We start from the raw sequence: 25079 nt of genomic DNA on the forward strand, positions 1-25079 counted from the left end.
TACCAGCACCACCAGGACACACTACCACCAGCACCACCAGGACCCACTGCCACCAGCACCACCAGGACCACACTACCACAGGCACCACCAGGACCACACTACACCAACCACCAGGACCCCACCAACCACACCACCAGGACACACTACCACCAGCACCACCAGGACCCACACTACCACCAGCACCACCAGACACACTACCACCAGCACCACCAGGACCCACTGCCACCAGCACCACCAGGACCACACTACCACCGGCACCACCAGGACCCACACTACCACCAGCACCACCTGGACCCACTACCACCAGCACCACCAGGACACACTACCACCAGCACCACCAGGACCCACTACCACCAGCACCACCAGGACCCACTACCACCAGCCCACCAGGACCCACTACCCCAGCACCACCAGGACCCACTACCACCAGCACCACCGGAGCCACTACCACCAGCACCACACACCACCAGGACCCACTACACCAGCACCACCAGGACCCACTACCACCAGCACCACCAGGACCCACTACCACCAGCACCACCAGGACACACTACCACAGCACCACCAGGACCCACTGCCACCAGCACCACCAGGACCCACACTACCACCGGCACCACCAGGACCCACACTACCATCAGCACCACCGGAGCCACTACCACCAGCACCACCAGGACACACTACCACCAGCACCACCAGGCCCACTACCACCAGCACCACCAGGACACACTACCACCAGCACCACCAGGACACACTACCACCACCCACCAGACCCACTACCACCAGCACCACCAGGACCACTACCACCAGCACCACCAGGACCCACACTACCCCCAACACCACCAGGACCCACTACCACCAGCACCACCAGGACCCACTACCACCAGCACCACCAGGACACACTACCACCAGCACCACCAGGACCCACTACCACCAGCACACCAGGACCCACTACCACCAGCACCACCAGGACCCACACTACCACCAACACCACCAGGACCCACTACCACCAGCACCACCAGGACCCACTACCACCAGCACCACCAGGACCCACTACCACCAGCACCACCAGGACCCACTACCACCAGCACCACCCGTAGCCACTACCACCAGCACCACCAGGACCCACTACCACCAGCACCACCCGGAGCCACTACCACCAGCACCACCAGGACACACTACCACCAACACCACCAGGACCCACTACCACCAGCACCACCAGGACCCACTACCACCAGCACCACCAGGACACACTACCACCAGCACCACCCGGAGCCACTACCACCAGCACCACCAGGACACACTACCACCAGCACCACCAGGACCCACTACCACCAGCACCACCAGGACCCACTACCACCAGCACCACCAGGACCCACTACCACCAGCACCACCAGGACCCACTACCACCAGCACCACCAGGACCCACTACCACCAGGACCCACACTACCACCAGCACCACCAGGACCCACTACCACCAGCACCACCGGGACCCACACTACCACCAACACCACCAGGACCCACTACCACCGGCACCACCAGGACCCACTACCACCAGGACCCACTACCACCGGCACCACCAGGACCCACTACCACCAGGACCCCACTACCACCGGCACCACCAGGACCCACTACCACCAGCACAACCAGGACCCACTACCACCAGCACCACCAGGACACACTACAACCAGCACCACCAGGACGCACTACCACCAGCACCACCAGGACCCACACTACCACCAGCACCACCAGAACACACTACCACCAGCACCACCAGGACCCACTGCCACCAGCACCACCAGGACCCACTACCACCAGCACCACCCGGAGCCACTACCACCAGCACCACCAGCACCACCAGGACCCCACTACCACCAGCACCACCAGGACCCACTACCACCAGCACCACTAGGACCCACTACCACCAGCACCACCAGGACCCACTACCACCAGCACCACCAGGACACACTACCACCAGCACCACCCGGAGCCACTACCACCAGCACCACCAGGACCCACTACCACCAGCACCACCCGGAGCCACTACCACCAACACCACCAGGACACACTACCACCAGCACCACCAGGACACACTACCACCAGCACCACCAGGACCCACTACCACCAGCACCACCAGGACACACTACCACCAGCACCACCAGGACACACTACCACCAGCACCACCAGGACCCACTACCACCAGCACCACCAGGACCCACTACCACCAGCACCACCAGGACCCACACTACCACCAACACCACCAGGACCCACTACCACCAGCACCACCAGGACCCACTACCACCAGCACCACCAGGACACACTACCACCAGCACCACCAGGACCCACTACCACCAGCACCACCAGGACCCACTACCACCAGCACCACCAGGACCCACACTACCACCAACACCACCAGGACCCACTACCACCAGCACCACCAGGACCCACTACCACCAGCACCACCAGGACCCACTACCACCAGCACCACCAGGACCCACTACCACCAGCACCACCCGGAGCCACTACCACCAGCACCACCAGGACCCACTACCACCAGCACCACCCGGAGCCACTACCACCAGCACCACCAGGACACACTACCACCAACACCACCAGGACCCACTACCACCAGCACCACCAGGACCCACTACCACCAGCACCACCAGGACACACTACCACCAGCACCACCCGGAGCCACTACCACCAGCACCACCAGGACACACTACCACCAGCACCACCAGGACCCACTACCACCAGCACCACCAGGACCCACTACCACCAGCACCACCAGGACCCACTACCACCAGCACCACCAGGACCCACTACCACCAGCACCACCAGGACCCACTACCACCAGGACCCACACTACCACCAGCACCACCAGGACCCACTACCACCAGCACCACCGGGACCCACACTACCACCAACACCACCAGGACCCACTACCACCGGCACCACCAGGACCCACTACCACCAGGACCCACTACCACCGGCACCACCAGGACCCACTACCACCAGGACCCACTACCACCGGCACCACCAGGACCCACTACCACCAGCACAACCAGGACCCACTACCACCAGCACCACCAGGACACACTACCACCAGCACCACCAGGACCCACACTACCACCAGCACCACCAGGACACACTACCACCAGCACCACCAGGACCCACTGCCACCAGCACCACCAGGACCCACACTACCACCGGCACCACCAGGACCCACACTACCACCAGCACCACCAGCACCACCAGGACCCACACTACCACCGGCACCACCAGGACCCACACTACCACCAGCACCACCAGGACCCACTACCACCAGCACCACCAGGACACACTACCACCAGCACCACCAGGACCCACTACCACCAGCACAACCAGGACCCACTACCACCAGCACCACCAGGACCCACTACCACCAGCACCACCAGGACCCACTACCACCAGCACCACCAGGACCCACTCCCACCAGCACCACCAGGACACACTACCACCAGCACCACCAGGACCCACTACCACCAGCACCACCAGGACCACTACCACCAGCACCACCCGGAGCCCACTACCACCAGCACCACCAGGACCCACTACCACCAGCACCACCAGGACCCACTACCACCAGCACCACCGGAGCCCACTACCACCAGCACCACCAGGGACCCACTACACCAGCACCACCAGGACCCACTACCACCAGCACCACCAGGACCCGCTACCACAGCACCACCAGGACCCACTACCACCAGCACCACCAGGACCCACTACCACCAGCACCACCAGGACCCACTACCACCAGCACCACCAGGACCCACTACCACCAGCACCACCAGGACCCACTACCACCAGCACCACCCGGAGCCACTACCACCAGCACCACCAGCACCACCAGGACCCACTACCACCAGCACCACCCGGAGCCACTACCACCAGCACCACCAGGACCCACTACCACCAGCACCACCCGGAGCCACTACCACCAGCACCACCAGGACCCACTACCACCAGCACCACCAGGACCCACTACCACCAGCACCACCAGGACCCACTACCACCAGCACCACCCGGAGCCACTACCACCAGCACCACCAGCACCACCAGGACACACTACCACCAGCACCACCCGGAGCCACTACCACCAGCACCACCAGGACCCACTACCACCAGCACCACCAGGACCCACTACCACCAGCACCACCCGGAGCCACTACCACCAGCACCACCAGGACCCACTACCACCAGCACCACCAGGACCCACTACCACCAGCACCACCAGGACCCACTACCACCAGCACCACCAGGACCCACTACCACCAGCACCACCAGGACCCACTACCACCAGCACCACCAGGACCCACTACCACCAGCACCACCCGGAGCCACTACCACCAGCACCACCAGGACACACTACCACCAGCACCACCAGGACCCACTACCACCAGCACCACCAGGACCCACTACCACCAGCACCACCAGGACACACTACCACCAGCACCACCAGGAGCCACTACCAACGGCACCACCAGGACCCACTACCACCAGCACCACCCGGAGCCACTACCATCGGCACCACCAGGAGCCACTACCACCTGCACCACCAGGACCCACTACCACCAGCACCACCAGGACACACTACCACCAGCACCACCAGGACCCACTACCATCAGCACCACCAGGACCCACTACCACCAGCACCACCAGGACCCACTACCACCAGCACCACCAGGAGCCACTACCACCAGCACCACCAGGACCCACTACCACCTGCACCACCAGGACCCACTACCACCAGCACCACCAGGACCCACTACCACCAGCACCACCAGGACCCACTACCACCAGCACCACCCGGAGCCACTACCATCGGCACCACCAGGAGCCACTACCACCAGCACCACCAGGACACACTACCACCAGCACCATCAGGACCCACTACCATCAGCACCACCAGGACCCACTACCACCAGCACCACCAGGACCCACTACCACCAGCACCACCCGGAGCCACTACCATCGGCACCACCAGGAGCCACTACCACCAGCACCACCAGGACACACTACCACCAGCACCATCAGGACCCACTACCATCAGCACCACCAGGACCCACTACCACCAGCACCACCAGGACCCACTACCACCAGCACCACCAGGACCCACTACCACCAGGAGCCACCTACCACCAGCACCACCAGGACCCACTACCACCAGCACCACCAGGACCCACTACCACCAGCACCACCAGGAGCCACTACCACCAGCACCACCAGGACCCACTACCACCTGCACCACCAGGACCCACTACCACCAGCACCACCAGGACCCACTACCACCAGCACCACCAGGACCCACTACCACCAGCACCACCAGGACCCACTACCACCAGCACCACCAGGAGCCACTACCACCAGCACCACCAGGACCCACTACCACCAGCACCACCAGGACCCACTACCACCAGCACCACCAGGACCCACTACCACCAGCACCACCAGGACACACTACCACCGGCACCACCAGGACCCACACTACCACCAGCACCACCAGGAGCCACTACCACCAGCACCACCAGGACCCACTACCACCTGCACCACCAGGACCCACTACCACCAGCACCACCAGGACCCACTACCACCAGCACCACCAGGACCCACTACCACCAGCACCACCAGGACCCACTACCACCAGCACCACCAGGACCCACTACCACCAGCACCACCAGGACCCACTACCACCAGCACCACCAGGACCCACTACCATCACAGTATAATGGCGGAATGCAACTGGGCGAAAATGTAGAGAAGCAGCGTGTTCAAGTAACATCGGAAATGGAAGCACATAAACAGCCTAAGAGTTAAAACGAAGAACATTACCGTGAGGATTGTGTGTGTGTGTGTTTACTAGTTGTGTTTTGCGGGGGTTGAGCTTTGCTCTTTCGGCCCGCCTCTCAACTGTCAATCAACTGTTTTTTTTTTTTTTTTTTTTCTCCACACCACACACCCCAGGAAGCAGCCCGTTACAGCTGACTAATTCCCAGGTACCTATTTACTGCTAGGTAACAGGGGCACTTAGGGTGAAAGAAACTTTGCCCATTTGTTTCTGCCTCGTGCGGGAATCGAACCCGCGCCACAGAATTGCGAGTCCTGCGCGCTATCCACCAGGCTACGAGGCCCTTGTGTGTGTGTGTGTGTGTGTGTGTGTGTGTGTGTGTGTGTGTGTGTGTGTGTGTGTGTGTGTGTGTGTCTACTTGCATATTTGTGCTTGCGATGATTGAGATTTTGGCTCTTATGTCCCGCCTCTCAACTGTCAATCAACTGGTGTGCAGATTCCTGAGCCTACTGGGCTCTATCATATCTACATTTAAAACTGTGTATGGAGTCAGCCTCCACCACATCACTGCCTAATGCATTCCACCTGTTAACTACTCTGACACTGAAAAAAGTTCTTTCTAACGTCCCTGTGGCTCATTTGGGTACTCAGTTTCCACCTGTGTTCCCTTGTGAGCGTACTACCCGTGTTTAAATACTTTATCTACCTTGCCAATTCCTCTGAGAATTTTGTAGGTAGTGAACATGTCTCCCCTTACTCTTCTGTCTACCAGTGTCGTGAGTTGCATTTCACACAGCCTTTCCTCGTAATTCATGCCTCTTAGTTCTGGGACTAGCCTACTGGCATAACTCTGAAGTTTTCCACGCTTCGTCTTGTGCTTGACAAGGTACGGGCTCCATACTTGGACCGCATACTCCAGGATTAGTCTTACATATGTGGTATACAAGGTTCTGGAGGATTCCGTACACAAGTTCCTGAAGGCAGTTCTGTTGTTAGCCAGCCTCGCATATGCCGCAGATGTTATTGTTTCGATGTGGGCTTCTGGAGACAGGTTTGGTGTGATTTCAACTTTCTCGATCTTTCCTAGATCTTTCTCTCTGTCTGTTTCATAAAGGACTTCATCTCTCATTCTGTATCCTGTGTCTGCCCTCCTGTTTCCACTACCTAGTTTAATTTACCTTACATTTACTCGGGTTGAACATTAGAAGCCCTTTATTGGACCATTTGTTCAGTCTGTCTAGGACATCTTGTAGCCTCATACTATCTTCCTCCTTAATCCTCCTCATAATTCCCCCTCATAATTTTTGCATCAGCAAACAATGAGAGGAATGATTCTATACCCTCTGGTAGATCATTTACATATATCAGAAACAGTGTGGGTCCAAGGACTGAACCCTGCAGGACTCTACTGGTGACGTCTCGTCAGTCTGAGACCTCACCCCTCACAGTGACTCACTGTATTCTGTTGCTTAGGTACTCCCTTATCCAATGGTGTCCCTTCCCTTTCAATCCTGCCTGCATCTCCAACTTTCGCACTAGTCTCTGGTGTGGTACAGTGTCAAAGGCTTTAAGGCAATCCAAAAATATGCAGTCTGCCCATCCCTCTCTTTCTTGCCTGATTCTTGTTGCCTGGTCGTAGAATTCAACTAATCCTGTGTGGCATGACTTGCCATCCCTGAAACCAAATTGGTGTTGTGTCACAAAGATCCTTCGCTCCAGATGTTCCATTAGCTAATTTCGCACAATTTTCTTCAATAACTTTCATGGTATGCAAGTTAGGAACACTGGCCTGTCGTTCAGTGCCTCCTGTCTTCTTGCATATCGGGACTACGTTTGCCATCTTCCAAATTTTTGGCAGTTCACCTGTTACCAGTGATTTGTTATACACCATGGAGAATGGTGCGCATAGTGCTTCTGCTCCTTCCTTTAGTATCCATGGGGAGATTCCATTCGGGCCTATAGCCTTTGTCACATCCAATTCTAGCAAAAGATTCTTTACATCCCCACTGGTAATTTCAAATTCTTCTAGTGGTGCCTGGTTAACTATTCCTTTTCTTATCTCTGGAACTTTTCCTTGCTCTAATGTGAAGTCTTCCTGGAATTTCTTATTGAATTTCTCACACAGATCTTTGTCGTTTTAGTGATTCTGTCTGCCCTTATCCTCAGTTTCATTACCTGTTCCCTCACTGTTGTCTTTCTCCTGATGTGGCTGTGCAGCAATTTAGATTGAGTCTTAGCCTTGCTTGTTATGTCGTTTTCATATTGCACTTCTGCCTCTCTCCTCACCCTGACATATTCATTCCTGGCTCTCTGGTATTCTTCTCTTCTCTCAAGTGTCCTGTTATTTCTTTAGTTTCTACACACTCTTTTACTTAGTTGCTTAGCTAGCTTGCATCTCTGATTAAACCATGGGTTTCTCATCTGCAATATATTTTTTTTCCTTTTGCAGGGATAAACTTTTCTGATGCCTCCTTGCACTTCTGCGTGATGTATTCCATCATGTCTTGGGCCGTCTTTCCCCAGAGCTCTGTTTTCCATGTTATATCCGTTAGGAATTTTCTCATCTCCTCATAGTTTCCCTTGCTGAATGCTAACCTTTTCCTTTCAATTCCCTTTCTCGCGTACCTTAACCCTTCTTCGACCAGATACTCAAACGTCAGTATACTGTGATCGCTCATTTGTACTGGGTCCTCGAAGTCGATTTCCCACATGCGGAGTCATTCAAATTGAAGAGTAGGTCGAGTTTCGCTGGTTCATCGTTTCCCCCTCATTCTTGTGGGTTCCCTGACATGCTGGCTTAAAAAGTTTTTTGTTGCCACCTTCAGTAGTTTAGCTCTCCATGTTACGTCTCCTCCATGCGGTTCCTTGTTCTTCCAGTCTATCCTTCCGGGATTGAAGTCCCCCATGAGGAGCAGATGAGATCGAATTCTACAGGCAGCAGAATCTGTCCTTTCAATTATATTGTTAACTGCCATGTTGTTTCTATCATACTCATGCCTGAGGTCTTCTGTTGTTTGGTGGAGGGTTATATATCACTGCTACTACTACTCTAGGTCGCCCCATCATGGTGCCTGTTATGTAGTCTCTAAACCCCTCGCAGCCAGGGATAACCATCTCCTTGAAACTCCATTTCTATCTCATGAATGGGGCCACTCCGCCTCCTCTCCTACCCTTCCCTCTCTTTCCTTACTACAGTGTAATCCTGGAGGGAACACCACATTCGTTATGATTCCTAAGAATTTTGTTTCCGCGAGACCAATTACATCCGGGTTTACTTCTTGTGCTCTTTGCCTAAGTTCACCTGCCTTGCTTGTAATTCCATCTATGTTCGAGTACATCACCTTGAAGCTGACTCTTTACTATCCATCCTCAGTTTCTGTTGATTCCACTGGAGTAGGTAAACATGGAGGGTCCGGGATGGGGAGGGGGAAGGGGGGGCCCCTGGTTTGTGAGGGGGCTGAGGGTAAGGGGGACCTGGATTGTGAGGAGGCTGAGAGGGGGGCGAAGAGAGGGCTTGGAGGGGTGGGGGAGAAGGGAGAGCTTGGGGGGGTGGGGAAAAGAGGGGGGGGTGCTTGGAGGATTGGGGAGGAGGGAGGGCTTGGGAGGGGGGGAGGGAGAAAGGAGGGCTTGGGAGGGCAGGAGAGGCAGGAGGGATTGTGGGGAATGAGGGAGAAAAGAGGGGCTTATTAGGGTGGGGGAGAGGGGAGGGCTTAGGGGGGTGGGTGAGTGGAAAGGAGGGAGTGGGGTTGGTAAGAAGGGAGGGCTTGGGGGAGTTGGGAGGGTTTGGGGTGTTGGTGGAGAGAAGTCTTGAGGTCTTGGGGGGGGGGGGAGGGTGGTCTGGATGGCCACTCAGTTGGGTGCTCTTAGGGGTTGGGACAAGTTGGGCTTCTATTGAGTGGGAGGTGGGCATAATCCTCCCAATGGGGCAGTTGAACTGCCTGTGGAGGGTTCCCCACTCCTTTCTGGGATCGTAGGGCTCTGGGCTGTGGTTCCCTGATCCCTGTCTTTCTCCTTGCACTCCTTCCTCGCTGCTGCTGCTGCCCTCAATCTCTCCTCCCTGGTCATATCCCTCTAAAGGAATACTTTTTTGAACTTCGGTACATTGAATAGTGTCCTGTTCTGGACTACCTGATGGGGATGGGGCTTATGGAGCTTAATCTTCCAAAGAACTCTGGTTACTGCACCAGACTGTTGCTCACGTACAGGTAGACAACGTCCCCAAACCACTCTCTGCCGGAACAGACAGCCGACCTCCGCAGCCATGCTCCCGCTACTGCCGGTCGACCAACAATGAACTCTAGAGTACTTGTAGTTTTCTCAGGAGATCACCCTATACGCCTCTTGATCTTGGAGAGGGGTTCAGCGTTACATGTCTAGGGGAGAACGGCTCCAACACTGGCCTCGTTGTCCTGTACACACACCCTACTTGAGATGCCATGACTCCCCAATCTCCTTATTCAGAATGATCTCCTCAATCCCCCTTTTTGTAAATTAGTATTCCTTACCGCCCTGTCCACAGCTGTGATCCTCTCTCTCTCTCTCTCTCTCTCTCTCTCCTGCTCTCTGGGAAGCCTCACCAGGACAAGGGCGAACACCTGTTAACTATACATATTTAATAAACAAAGAACATGTACAGTACACTACATAAGAGATGAAAATAGTAACATAAGATACTAAAAGCCACTACAACCTGGTTGTAATCCAATACCATACCCCTGGCTTCTCCAGCTGTCTATGTCAAGTGGTTGCCCAACTTCTGGCTTGCCACTTATTACTCCCTCACCAAGTGGGGTTAAATCTCGCCATATTAATACAATACATCCAGCCCATATTATATATATTATAATATATTAATATATATATATAAATATATATATATATATATATATATATATATATATATATATATATATATATATATATATATATATATAAAACTTAGCGTATGGTTGTAACACTAGAAACATCAACATTACACAATCCGTCCTTATGGTATATCAAGTTCTGCCTGTGGCTGAGACACTAGAAGCATCTGCATAGAAATTCCTCAACACAAAAATGGTCAATCACCCACCTTCCACTGTGTCTTACACGCCAATGACATTCAAGAACTCTCCCCATACATTATAAGTAGTCACCATGAACCTCCGCTCTACATCTTTAGGCTGACTACCCTGTATATCTCTAGGTTCTCCCAGAATTGTCTACAAGGGTCTCTTTTACAGCCCTCCCAGACGGTTACACAATAAAGTTTTCCTCGAACACCAGTGATGTTCCACCACTGATTCCCTAGACATGTGCAACTCCACTTCACTGTTGCTTCACGGAGCTTGAGGTCCAGCTCATCACTATGGGGGCTCTGCTCTTCCACAGAGTTCAGCATTCAGTTCAACAGCCTTGGAGTTCCATTCATTAACTTGTCCTAAGGCCTCGAAGTTCTCCCATGAACTCCTTCCCCACACAAGCCTGCAATTTCCATTGACATAGCAATAAAAATGTTTCCTTACTAACATATAACTAAAAGTATTCATTTAACTTAAGTATCTTCACTCGACGTCTCTTTAAATTCTCGTACGTTGCGAAAGGGGGGGGGGGGTGGACTCCCTTGTCCAGGTCGAATCCATGCTCGGTCCTCGCTGGGCGGCCCTCAGCCTGCTGCCTTCTTCAGTCACCCACGCTCGGAGAGGGTGGACGCGTCACTCCGCCCTCCAGGTGGTCGCCTCATCTTTACTCTCTTATTTAAGACTGCCTTAATAAAATATGCCTAATGTATTCATAAATTCTTGCCATGATCGCTGGGCACACGATCAATCACAGACAATTACTAACAACTGGTTAAAATGACTTACCACAAAATTTATCGGGTGCAGGGCGCGTTCAAACCCCAGTCTTCGACATTAGCGATCCCAGTCACCTACAAAATTGCTATTAAACTGCTCCGCCAGGCTTCTCTTATTCCTGACTGGAGCACTAAGTCGTCCCCAGGCTTCATACACGACCCTGACTAGTTCCTCCTCTTGACGGAGCACGAAATTGGAGGTTTTTCTCTTACTACCAGGGACACAAAGACGATGCAATCTTTTCCCACGACTTCTGTTGTTCGAGTAAGGTCAAGATGTCTGCAGTGAGCCTCATACTTAGCCAACAAACTCTCGACATCTCATGTCAAGTCATTTATTTACATATTTATTCACTGCCCATGCTTTTAAACTCTTCATTAACCTTAGCCAAGTGTTTAATATATAGTCACATGTCTATATTTTCTTTGTCCTCTCAGTTAGGTCTGGTTTGCTGAATAACTCTCACAGGGTAGACTCGTTTTTCAGGCTACCTGGGGTCATAACAATAGGCTGCTGCTCTTTGCTAAAATTTCTTGTTTTGCATCCTCGCTTTTGGAAAACACTTTTATCACCCGATCTCTGTCCTTGTTGTACTGGCCAAGTGCGAAAATCTTTTCTATATTCTGTTCTTCCTTCTCCATCTGTACCCCTTGAAGGATCTCTTTGACTATGGCTTTATCCATCTCTCTTCTCTCCCGTGGACCGGTCCCTATTTGCTCCTTAATACCTACTACGATTACTGCTCTTTTCCTCTCTATCAGTCAGCTAGTGCATCTTGCTGCTTCCTGAGAAGTAGCAACTTTCATGGCAATTTTCTGTACTGCAGAGACAACTTCTGGGGTCTTTCTAAGTATGCCTGCAAATGAGGGTTATATGGTAGAAGTCCCTTCTACGGATACATTACCATCTTCCTGAGGTCGGATTCGTGTCTGGTATGGGGAGGATTCTCTTTCAGGCTTTTAATCTCCTCCTTTGCCTCATTCAGCTCGTCCTGCAGGTTGGCTACCTTTTTCCCCCATTACCTTTAGCTCCTCCCTGATTTCTCTCCACATTTGCAAGAGTATCTCCTGAAGCGAGTCATCTTGTCCTTCTCCCTGCGTCTTCTCGCTGCCATGTTTGTTTCCTATTTAAATTTTCCAATCCAATGAGCGGGAGGGTGTGTGTATTTCTTATTCAAATTTTCCAATCCAGTGTGTGTGTGGGTGTGTGTTTGTGAGTGTGTGTGTGTGAGTGTTTGAGTATGTTAGTGTGTGTGTGGGGGGGGGGGGGGTGTGGGGGGGGGGGGGTGTGTGTGTGTGTGTGGTGTGTGTGTGTGTGTGTGTGTGTGTGTGTGTGTGTGTGTGTGTGTGTGTGTGTGTGTGTGTGTGTGTGTGTGTGTGTGTGTGTGTGTTTGCGCGTGCGCGCGCGAGTGCGCGTGTGTGCGTGTGTTTTAGACAGCACGAGGGTGGAAATCAGGAGCATGAAGGGGTGGGATATATTGCCACGCAGATAATAGGTGACTCGATATAACGAATTGAAATGAGGAAAGAATAAGAAAAGGACAAAGTGAGAGAGAGTGCGGGGTAAGAAAGGGATGGAGTGAGAGGGAGAGCAAGATAAGGAGTGAGAGAGAGAGAGATTAAGGCAAGCAACAGTCAGCGAGCGGGAACACAACAGCCGTAACTGGACTAGGAAAACAATGATAAACACAGGAACACAAGCGTAGCGAAGGAGGTGACCAGTGAGGAGGGTGGAGGGAGTAGCGAGAGAGACGACGAATGAGGTAACAACAAGAGATATAACTCGCTAACTACAGATTGGTATTCAGAAGGATTAGCGAGGCGGCTGAATGGTTAGGTGAAGAGCAAGAGCCAGGATCCTTGAAGGGTAACAAGCGAAACAGGGATAGCTACCAGGATAACGAGCAGAGATAACGAGGCAGACACACAACAAGGCGAATAATGAGCAGCGTGGCCAGACCAATAACAAACAAAACAACGACACGTATCCCTAACTATTTAACAGCGTTAAGAATTATTATCACCTTGTGAATAATAATAGTTAATCCGATCCCGCAACGAATGTGTAACTGGAGCAAATAAACAAACAACATTCACCTTACCTCTGGGTAAGGTGTAAAAGTCTCGGATCGACTAACCATCAGGGAAGATAAAACCGGAGGGGAATAGACTCCGCAGCTCAGAAGTACAGTGTCTATTCAGCAAGGATGAACAAGACTCATTCTGTAACATGAGGCTGCAAGAGCGTTTTGACAGACGAAACTCAGCAGCCCTCCTGGTGACCTCAACGGTAACATACTCAGCAGCCCTCCTAATGACTACAACGGTAACATACTCAGCAGCCCTCCAGGTGACCACAACGGTAACATACTCAGCAGCCCTCCTAATGACTACAACGGTAAAATACTCAGCAGCCCTCCTGGTGACCACAACGGTAACATACTCAGCAGCCCTCCAGGTGACCTCAACGGTAACATACTCAGCAGCCCTCCAGGTGACCACAACGGTAACATACTCAGCAGCCCTCCTAGTGACTACAACGGTAACATACTCAGCAGCCCTCCTGGTGACCACAACGGTAACATACTCAGCAGCCCTCCAGGTGACCTCAACGGTAACATACTCAGCAGCCCTCCTTGTGACCTCAATGGTAACCTACTCAGCAGACCTCCTGGTGACCCAAACGGTAACATACTCAGCAGCCCTCCTAGTGACAACAACAGTAACATACTCAGCAGCCCTCCTAGTGACAACAACGGTAACATACTCAGCAGCCCTCCTGGTGACCACAACGGTAACATACTCAGCAGCCATCCTAGTGACCTCACTGGTAACATACTCAGCAGCCCTCCTAGTGGCCACAGCTGTAACATACTCAGCAGCCCTCCTAGCGACCACAACAGTAACATACTCAGCAGCCCTCCTAGTGACCTCACTCGTAACATATTCAGCAACCCTCCTAGTGACCTCATTGGTAACATACTCGGCAGCCCTTCTAGTGGCCACAACGGTAACATACTCAGCAACCCTCCTGGTGACCTCAACGGTAACATACTCAGCAGCCCTCAAGGTGATCTCAACGGTAACATACTCAGCAGCCCTCATAGTGACCTCACTGGTAACATGCTCAGCAGCCCTGCTGGTGACCTCAACGGTAACATACTCAGCAGCCTTCCTAGTATCCACAATGGTAACACACTCAGCAGCCCTCCTGGTGACCTTACTGGTAACATACTCACCAGCCCTCCTAGTGACCTCACTGGTAACATACTCAGCAACCCTCCTAGTGGCCACAACGGTAACATACTCAGCAGCCCTCCTAGTGACCTCCCTGGTAACATACTCAGCAGCCCTCCTAGTATCCACAACGGTAACATACTCAGCAGCCCTCCTAGTATCCACAACGGTAACATACTCAGCAGCCCTCCTAGTGACCACAACGGTAACATACTCAGCAGCCCTCCTAGTGACCACAACGGTAACATACTCAGCAGCCCTTCTAGTGACCACAACGGTAACATACTCAGCAGCCCTTCTAGTGACCACAACGGTAACATACTCAGCAGCCCTCCTTGTGATCACAACGGTAACATACTCAGCAGCCCTCCTGGTGACCTCAACGGTAACATGCTCAGCAGCCCTCCTGGTGACCTCAACGGTAACATGCTCAGCAGCCCTCCTAGTGACCACAACGGTAACACGCTCAGCAGCCCTCCTAGTGACCACAATGGTAACATACTCAGCAGCCCTCCGAGTGACCACAACGGTAACATACTCAGCAGCCCTCCCAGTGACCACAACGGTAACATACACAGCAGCCCTACTGGTGACCTCACTGGTACCATACTCAGCAGCTCTCCTGGTGACCTCACTGGTAACATACTCAGCAGACCTCCTAGTGACCACAACGGTGACATACTCAGCAGCCCTCCTAGTGACCACAACGGTAACATACTCAGCAGCTCTCCTAGTGACCACAATAGTAACATACTCAGCAGCCCGCCTTGTGACCACAACGGTAACATACTCAGCAGCCCTCCTAGTGACCACAACGGTAACATTCTCAGCAGCCCTCCTAGTGACCTCACTGGTACCATACTCAGCAGCTCTCCTGGTGACCTCACTGGTAACATACTCAGCAGCCCTCCTAGTGACCACAACGGAAACATACTCAGCAGTAGTAGGGTGTACGACTCACAGACGAATTTTTTTTTCTGGGAGAAAATTCGTTTGTGAGTCGTGGGGGTTTCAGGTGAATTTGGAAATTCCCCCGTGAGTCGTACGACTCACAGACGAATTTTTGTTTTCGGGGAAATTCGTGTCTGGGAGTGAGTGTTTTCAGGTAAATTTTGTGTCTCAGATTTTAGAAGTTGTTAAAGTTCTTATGATGAAAATAATTTCCGAGACTTAGAAGTTTGTTAAAGGTCTTATGGGAGAAATTCAAATTCGCTTTTAAGAGCCAGCATTTCCTGGAGAACTCTACGGACATATTTTACCTGTTTTCAACTTACAAAATTCGTCTGTGTGAGCCATGGTTTTCAGGTCCAAAGGGAAAAAATCGTCTGTGGGAGCCAGGGTTTTCCCTCCCCCTGCATCCCCGCTTGTACCTCACACCCCCTCCCTCCCCCCTTACCTCGCAATCTGTCGCCGCACCTGTATTTACCTTACGCCGGCCAGCCAGACATCGCATACAGGTTACCTCTTATCTTATCTTATCTTCTCCATAATATCTGGACCGTCCCTCCACTCTCTTTCTCCTCTTCATATTATTCTCTCTTCCTATTTCCTTACAGTTATTTTCAGAGTTTCAAATAATCATAGAAGTTTATTTATATGTTTATGACCGAATTTGTAAAAAGACCATTTTCAGAGAATATTGTCTTAGATGTTTTGTTAAGGAAAACAGACAACTTAGTCATAACATTTAGTTTTATATCCATTTACGGCAATTTCACCTGTAAAGACCAAAATTGAACAGAGCCCAGTTATAGACAGAATTTCGTCAGAGACCATTTTATACCTAAAAATGAACAGAGTCCACTTTGCTAGCAAAATTAGTCAGAGACAGTTTTTAGCTCATATTTCATCAGAGTCCAATTATCAACAGAAATTCGCCAGAGTCTAATTTGAGAGCAAAATTAGTCAGAGACAGTTTTAAGCTCAAATTTCATCAGAGTCCTGTAATCTGTGAAAATTTGACAGAGTCCATTTTATACCCAATTTTCGTCAGAGTCCAGTTTATGCTCAAATTCGCCAGAGTCTACTTTGAGAGCAAAATTCATCAGAGTCCAGTTCTTGATCGAAATTAATCAGAGTCCAATTGAAGACCCAAATTTGACAGAGACAACATTTTCGCTACTAGCAGTCCAATCCCCCTGAAATTTTAAACAATCATATTTCAGTCGTAGTAAATAAGATCAAGTAAGTTACTGAGCTCCAGCTCTCGTCCCCCACCCTACTCCACCCTCAAGTCTTTGTTAATATCCTATCAATTCCCCTGAAATTTTTACTCTCTGTATTTCAGGCACCGTAAATAAGATCAAAACAGTTAACGAGCTCCAGCTCTCGTCCCCACTTTAGTTCTCTCTCGTATCTTTGTAAATAACCCATCAATTTCCCTGAAAATTTTACCCTCTGTATTTCAGACATAGTAAATATGATGTAAACAATTATAAAACTCTAGCTCTTGTCCTCTGTCCAAGTTCACTCCTGTAAATTCATTACTATCAGTCCAAATCCCCCTGAGATTTAATCACCCAACTACATTTTCAGAGATAGTAAATAAAAACCAGTTCAGTTATCAAGTTTCAACTCTTGTCCCCCAGCTTAGTTCATTTTGTACAAGTTTTTTATTTTCCAACTAAATCACCCTGAGATTTAAGATCACCTTATTTCTAACGTAGTAAAATTAATCTGGACATTAACCAAGCTCATTTCCTCTGTCTTAGATCATCGAACATAAATATATCCGATCAAGTCCCTCTCCAGCCTAACTCTTTATCAGAGTAGTCACAAAACCCCAACCTGTGTAATTATCTTTCAACCCCAACATATCCAAACCTTCAATAATCATCATCATACTGTATTTGCATATTTTCTTTATATTCAGCTGTGTTCTTCACATTTTGTCCATGTTTTCTGTGTTCATTCCATGTTCTACAAATGTTCACAGCATGCTCAGTTCAAATTTTTTCTACCATTTTCCCCGTATGTTCACTATGTTCTTTGTCATGTTTTCATGTACATCATATGTTCTCTGTATAACTTTTATACTCAATATTCATGTTCACTGTATTCATCAACTTTTCTTACATGTGTTCTGTGCCATGTTCCCCATATGTTCTCTATGTTCATTCCCTTACATGTTATTTAACGTTCCTTAACTAAACTTATTATCCAATCAACCAAAAAATAGTCAGGAATAATCTCATTCAACACCGTTCTTAACTAAAACAACCTTTCTCTTAGCTAAAAATTGTCAAAGGAATCTTTCCAGCACTGTTCATAACTAAACTTATTCCCTAGTCATCAGAAAATAACCGTGTTCTTCATGTTTCATTGTCATTTCATAACTAAAATTATCCATCAATCAACAGAAAAAGTCATATTCATCATCATTGTTCCTAACTAAAATTATGTTTTGTCAAGTAAGAAAAAATAGTCAAAGATATCTTTCATCGCTGTTCTTAACTAACATTATACTTCGGGAGCACAAAATAGTCTCCCTCGTCATGTTTTGTCTTTTTCCTTAACTAAAAGAATTCATCAGTCAACTAAAAAATAGTCATATTCACCATTGTTCCTAACTAAAATTATATGTCGTTAAGTAAGAAATATAGTCAAAGACACTCTTCGAGACATCAAGTAGTTACTCAAAGACGTCAAAGTTAATCTAAGAATCATCTTTCATCAAAAAGTATTTTCTCGTTCATCAAAGTTAATCTCAGAGTTAACAAAGGTAATCTCTAACTCACTTTCGTACATCAAAGTTGTTTCAAAGACATCAAAGTTATTCTCAGAGTTATCCAAAGATATTCTCATGTCCACAAAAGTTATTCTGAGCTATCAAAGTTAATCTCAGACATCTTCGTTCATAAAAGTTATTCTCAGTCATGAAATGTTATTCTCTAAGTAACTTTCCGTTCATCAAAGATATTCTCTCTAAGCCATCAATGTTCTTCTCTAAGACATAAAAAGTTATTCTCTATGTCATCAAAAAGTTATTCTCTGAGCTAACAAAATACTACTCATGTTCTCAAAAGACATTCTCAAAGTCATCGAAGTTATTCAAAGAGCTAACAAAGTTATTCTCAGAGTCACCTTCGTTCTTCAGAGAAACTTTCCAAAACATCTTTGTTCATCAAAGTTATTCTCGGAGTCATCAAAAGGTATTCTCTAACTCACTTTTGGTCATTAAAGTTAATTTCTATGTTATAAAAGTTTGTCTCAGAGACATCTAAAGTTAATCTTAGAGTTATCAAATGTAATCTCTAACTCACTTTTGTTCATCAAAGTTGATCTCAGAGTTAACAAAGGTAATCTCTAACTCACTCTCGTTCATCAAAGTTGTTTCAAAGACATCAAAGTTAATCTCAGAGTTATCCAAAGACATTCTCAAAGTCATCAAAGTTATTCTAAGAGCTATGAAACGTGTTCTCAAAGTCATCAAAGTTATTCACAGAGTCATCAAAGTTATTTTGTAACTCACTTTTGTTCATTAAAGTTAATTTCTATGTTATAAAAGTTATTCTCAGAGACATCTAAAGTTAATCTTGCTCTTCAAAGTTGTTCTCTAAGACATAAATGTTATTCTCTAAGACATCAATGTTGTTCTCTAAGACATCAATGTTGTTCTCTAAGACATCAAAGATGTTCTCTAAATCATAAAAGTTAATCGTTAAGTCACCTTCGTTCATTAGAGAAACTTTCCAATCCATATTCGTTGACCAGAGTTATTCTCAGAGTCATCAAAGCAATCTCTAAAAGTTGTTCTCTAAGACACCTTCGTTCATCTAAAAAACTCTCCTTCTTCCATCATGTTATTCTTTAAGACATCTTCAGTCATAAAATTTCTCTCCAAATGTAACTAGTTCAGCTTTTCATACCAAACCTGCACTTCTGTTAAAACATATTTTCTTAGTTGCTTTACCCTAAAACTGTTCTCTGAACTACACTGTTCAAACCTATGTAACCTATCCTCTCCACCCAATGTTACTTAGTTAACGTAACGTTCCTAAACCTAACTTTACCTATCCTAACATAACTTACCTTACCTTACCTATCTTACCTAACTTTACCTATCTTACCTAACTTAACCTGCATAACCTAACTTTACCTATCCTAACATAACTTACCTTACCTTACCTATCTTACCTAACTTTACCTATCTTACCTAACTTAACCTTCATAACCTAACTTTACCTATCCTAACATAACTTACCTTACCTTACCTATCTTACCTAACTTTACCTATCCTAACATAACTTACCTTACCTATCATACCTAACCTAACTTACCTACATTTACCTAACTTAACCTGCTTAACCTAACTTTACCTATCCTAACTTAACTTACCTAACTTATCCTGCTTAACCTAACTTACCTACATTACCTAACTTAACCTGCTTAACCTAACTTTACCTATCCTAACTTAACTTACCTGCATTACCTAACTTAACCTGCTTAACCTAACTTACCTTACCTTACCTAACTTAACCTGCTTAACCTAACTTACATAATTTAACCTGCTTAACCTAACTTATATAACTTATCTTACCTATCCTAACCTAACTTGCTTTATCTAACTTAATCTTACATTCCCAAACTGATGTATCCTAACTTATCTAGTCCAACCAGACATGATCTAACTTACATAAGTATTCCTGCTTGTCTTTTGTGTTTCGTCAATCATTGTCTCATATTCATTTACTCATTTCATTAGTTAATTTCTCAAATGGTCACTTTTGCATTTCAAGTCCTATTTGTTAGAGATTGGATATTTAAGCATTTCAAAGAATTTTTGTTATATATGGGCATTTACTCATTTCAAGGGTTAATTTCTCAAATGGACGTTTTTGCATTTCAAGTGCTATTTGTTTAAGATTGGGTGTTTAACCATTTCAAAGGATTTTTGTTATATATGGGAATTTACTCGTTTCAAGGGCTAATTTCTCAAATGGTCATTTTTGCAGATCAAGGGTTATTTGTTAAAGTTCATCAAGTTGCTGATAAGTTGTATTTATTATGTTTGTTATCATTTATTCTTATTCCCCAACCCTTTAACCTAACCTTTCAGATGTAGTTTATTGTGTTTTTTGACGTATTTGTTGAATATATTATCCTTTTCCTAACCTTTCAGATGTAGTTTTGTTTCTCCTTTTTGTATATTTTTACCCAAACCCACCATCCCACTTAACCTTCTTTCCTTCTTTTACTTTGTTTCTCCTACTCCTTCTAACCCTCCTTTTCTATCTCTCTCCCTTATTCTCACTCTTCCTCCCCCTCTCACTCACTCATTTGCTCAAATGCTCTCTTGCTTCTCAAATTCAAGTCTTAATGCTCCCATTCTCTCACCCTCACTCTCATTCACTTAGTTTTTCTTTTTTCTCAAATTCAAGTCTTAGTAGATCTGATTCTTTACTAATGTAATTTTTATTATTACTATGATAAAGAATGAACTTATATGTGAAAACAAAGTAAAAGAAGGAAAGAAGGTTAAGTGGGATGGAGGGTTTGGGTAAAAATATACAAAAAGGAGAAACAAAACTACATCTGAAAGGTTAGGAAAAGGATAATATATTCAACAAATACGTCAAAAAACACAATAAACTACATCTGAAAGGTTAGGTTAAAGGGTTGGGGAATAAGAATAAATGATAACAAACATAATAAATACAACTTATCAGCAACTTGATGAACTTTAACAAATAACCCTTGATCTGCAAAAATGACCATTTGAGAAATTAGCCCTTGAAACGAGTAAATTCCCATATATAACAAAAATCCTTTGAAATGGTTAAACACCCAATCTTAAACAAATAGCACTTGAAATGCAAAAACGTCCATTTGAGAAATTAACCCTTGAAATGAGTAAATGCCCATATATGACAAAAATTCTTTGAAATGCTTAAATATCCAATCTCTAACAAATAGGACTTGAAATGCATAAGTGACCATTTGAGAAATTAACTAATGAAATGAGTAAATGAATATGAGACAATGATTGACGAAACACAAAAGACAAGCAGGAATACTTATGTAAGTTAGATCATGTCTGGTTGGACTAGATAAGTTAGGATACATCAGTTTGGGAATGTAAGATTAAGTTAGGTAAAGCAAGTTAGGTTAGGATAGGTAAGATAAGTTATATAAGTTAGGTTAAGCAGGTTAAATTATGTAAGTTAGGTTAAGCAGGTTAAGTTAGGTAAGGTAAGGTAAGTTAGGTTAAGTTAGGTAAGTTAGGTTAAGTTATGTAAGTTAGGTTAAGCAGGTTAAGTTAGGTAAGGTAAGGTAAGTTAGGTTAAGCAGGTTAAGTTAGGTAATGCAGGAAAGTTAAGTTAGGATAGGTAAAGTTAGGTTAAGCAGGTTAAGTTAGGTAATGTAGGTAAGTTAGGTTAAGCAGGATAAGTTAGGTAAGTTAAGTTAGGATAGGTAAAGTTAGGTTAAGCAGGTTAAGTTAGGTAAATGTAGGTAAGTTAGGTTAGGTAAGTTAGGTATGATAGGTAAGGTAAGTTATGTTAGGATAGGTAAAGCTAGGTAAGATAGGTAAGGTAAGTTATGTTAGGATAGGTAAAGTTAGGTTATGAAGGTTAAGTTAGGTAAGATAGGTAAAGTTAGGTAAGATAGGTAAGGTAAGTTATGTTAGGAAAGGTAAAGTTAGGTTATGCAGGTTAAGTTAGGTAAGATAGGTAAAGTTAGGTAAGATAGGTAAGGTAAGGTAAGTTATGTTAGGATAGGTAAAGTTAGGTTTAGGAACGTTACGTTAACTAAGTAACATTGGGTGGAGAGGATAGGTTACATAGGTTTGAACAGTGTAGTTCAGAGAACAGTTTTAGGGTAAAGCAACTAAGAAAATATGTTTTAACAGAAGTGCAGGTTTGGTATGAAAAGCTGAACTAGTTTCATTTGGAGAGAAATTTTATGACTGAAGATGTCTTAAAGAATAACATGATGGAAGAAGGAGAGTTTCTTTGATGAACGAAGGTGTCTTAGAGAACAATTTTTAGAGATCGCTTTGATGACTGAGAATAACTCTGGTCAACGAATATGGATTGGAAAGTTTCTCTAATGAACGAAGGTGACTTAACGATTAACTTTTATGATTTAGAGAACATCTTTGATGTCTTAGAGAACAACATTGATGTCTTAGAGAACAACATTGATGTCTTAGAGAATAATATTTATGTCTTAGAGAACAACTTTGAAGAGCAAGATTAACTTTAGATGTCTCTGAGAATAACTTTTATAACATAGAAATTAACTTTAATGAACAAAAGTGAGTTACAGAATAACTTTGATGACTCTGTGAATAACTTTGATGACTTTGAGAACAAGTTTGATAGCTCTTAGAATAACTTTGATGAGCAAGATTAACTTTAGACGTCTCTGAGAATAACTTTTATAACATAGAAATTAACTTTAATGAACAAAAGTGAGTTACAAAATAACTTTGATGACTCTGTGAATAACTTTGATGACTTTGAGAACACGTTTGATAGCTCTTAGAATAACTTTGATGACTTTAAGAATGTCTTTGGATAACTCTGAGATTAACTTTGATGTCTTTGAAACAACTTTGATGAACGAAAGTGAGTTAGAGATTACCTTTGTTAACCCTGAGATCAACTTTGATGAACAAAAGTGAGTTAGAGATTACATTTGATAACTCTAAGATTAACTTTAGATGTCTCTGAGACAAACTTTTATAACATAGAAATTAACTTTAATGACCAAAAGTGAGTTAGAGAATACCTTTTGATGACTCCGAGAATAACTTTGATGAACAAAGATGTTTTGGAAAGTTTCTCTGAAGAACGAAGGTGACTCTGAGAATAACTTTGTTAGCTCTTTGAATAACTTCGATGACTTTGAGAATGTCTTTTGAGAACATGAGTAGTATTTTGTTAGCTCAGAGAATAACTTTTTGATGACATAGAGAATAACTTTTTATGTCTTAGAGAAGAACATTGATGGCTTAGAGAGAATATCTTTGATGAACGGAAAGTTACTTAGAGAATAACATTTCATGACTGAGAATAACTTTTATGAACGAAGATGTCTGAGATTAACTTTGATAGCTCAGAATAACTTTTGTGGACATGAGAATATCTTTGGATAACTCTGAGAATAACTTTGATGTCTTTGAAACAACTTTGATGTACGAAAGTGAGTTAGAGATTACCTTTGTTAACTCTGAGATTAACTTTGATGAACGAGAAAATACTTTTTGATGAAAGATGATTCTTAGATTAACTTTGACGTCTTTGAGTAACTACTTGATGTCTCGAAGAGTGTCTTTGACTATATTTCTTACTTAACGACATATAATTTTAGTTAGGAACAATGGTGAATATGACTATTTTTTAGTTGACTGATGAATTCTTTTAGTTAAGGAAAAAGACAAAACATGACGAGGGAGACTATTTTGTGCTCCCCCGAAGTATAATGTTAGTTAAGAACAGCGATGAAAGATATCTTTGACTATTTTTTCTTACTTGACAAAACATAATTTTAGTTAGGAACAATGATGATGAATATGACTTTTTCTGTTGATTGATGGATAATTTTAGTTATGAAATGACAATAAAACATGAAGAACACGGTTATTTTCTGATGACTAGGGAATAAGTTTAGTTATGAACAGTGCTGGAAAGATTCCTTTGACAATTTTTAGCTAAGAGAAAGGTTGTTTTAGTTAAGAACGGTGTTGAATGAGATTATTCCTGACTATTTTTTGGTTGATTGGATAATAAGTTTAGTTAAGGAACGTTAAATAACATGTAAGGGAATGAACATAGAGAACATATGGGGAACATGGCACAGAACACATGTAAGAAAAGTTGATGAATACAGTGAACATGAATATTGAGTATAAAAGTTATACAGAGAACATATGATGTACATGAAAACATGACAAAGAACATAGTGAACATACGGGGAAAATGGTAGAAAAAATTTGAACTGAGCATGCTGTGAACATTTGTAGAACATGGAATGAACACAGAAAACATGGACAAAATGTGAAGAACACAGCTGAATATAAAGAAAATATGCAAATACAGTATGATGATGATTATTGAAGGTTTGGATACGTTGGGGTTGAAAGATAATTACACAGGTTGGGGTTTTGTGACTACTCTGATAAAGAGTTAGGCTGGAGAGGGACTTGATCGGATATATTTATGTTCGATGATC

General features: G+C 45.8%; 2 protein-coding genes across 2 annotated transcripts in view; one reads left to right on the forward strand and one right to left on the reverse strand.

Moving 5' to 3' along the window:
* LOC138370419 (uncharacterized) overlaps positions 1–25079 on the reverse strand; it is a 364834-nt gene that overhangs the window by 110356 nt on the left and 229399 nt on the right. The window lies entirely within an intron of this gene.
* Positions 1–25079, forward strand: part of LOC123759488 (putative uncharacterized protein DDB_G0286901) — a 59131-nt gene that overhangs the window by 28163 nt on the left and 5889 nt on the right. The window contains exon 2 of the mRNA XM_069334943.1: positions 13923–15898. Coding sequence (XP_069191044.1) covers positions 13923–15898 — 1976 coding nt within the window. The remainder of the gene's footprint in view (positions 1–13922; positions 15899–25079) is intronic.

This window comes from Procambarus clarkii, chromosome 32, assembly GCF_040958095.1.
Source record: "Procambarus clarkii isolate CNS0578487 chromosome 32, FALCON_Pclarkii_2.0, whole genome shotgun sequence".
NCBI lineage: Eukaryota > Metazoa > Arthropoda > Malacostraca > Decapoda > Cambaridae > Procambarus > Procambarus clarkii.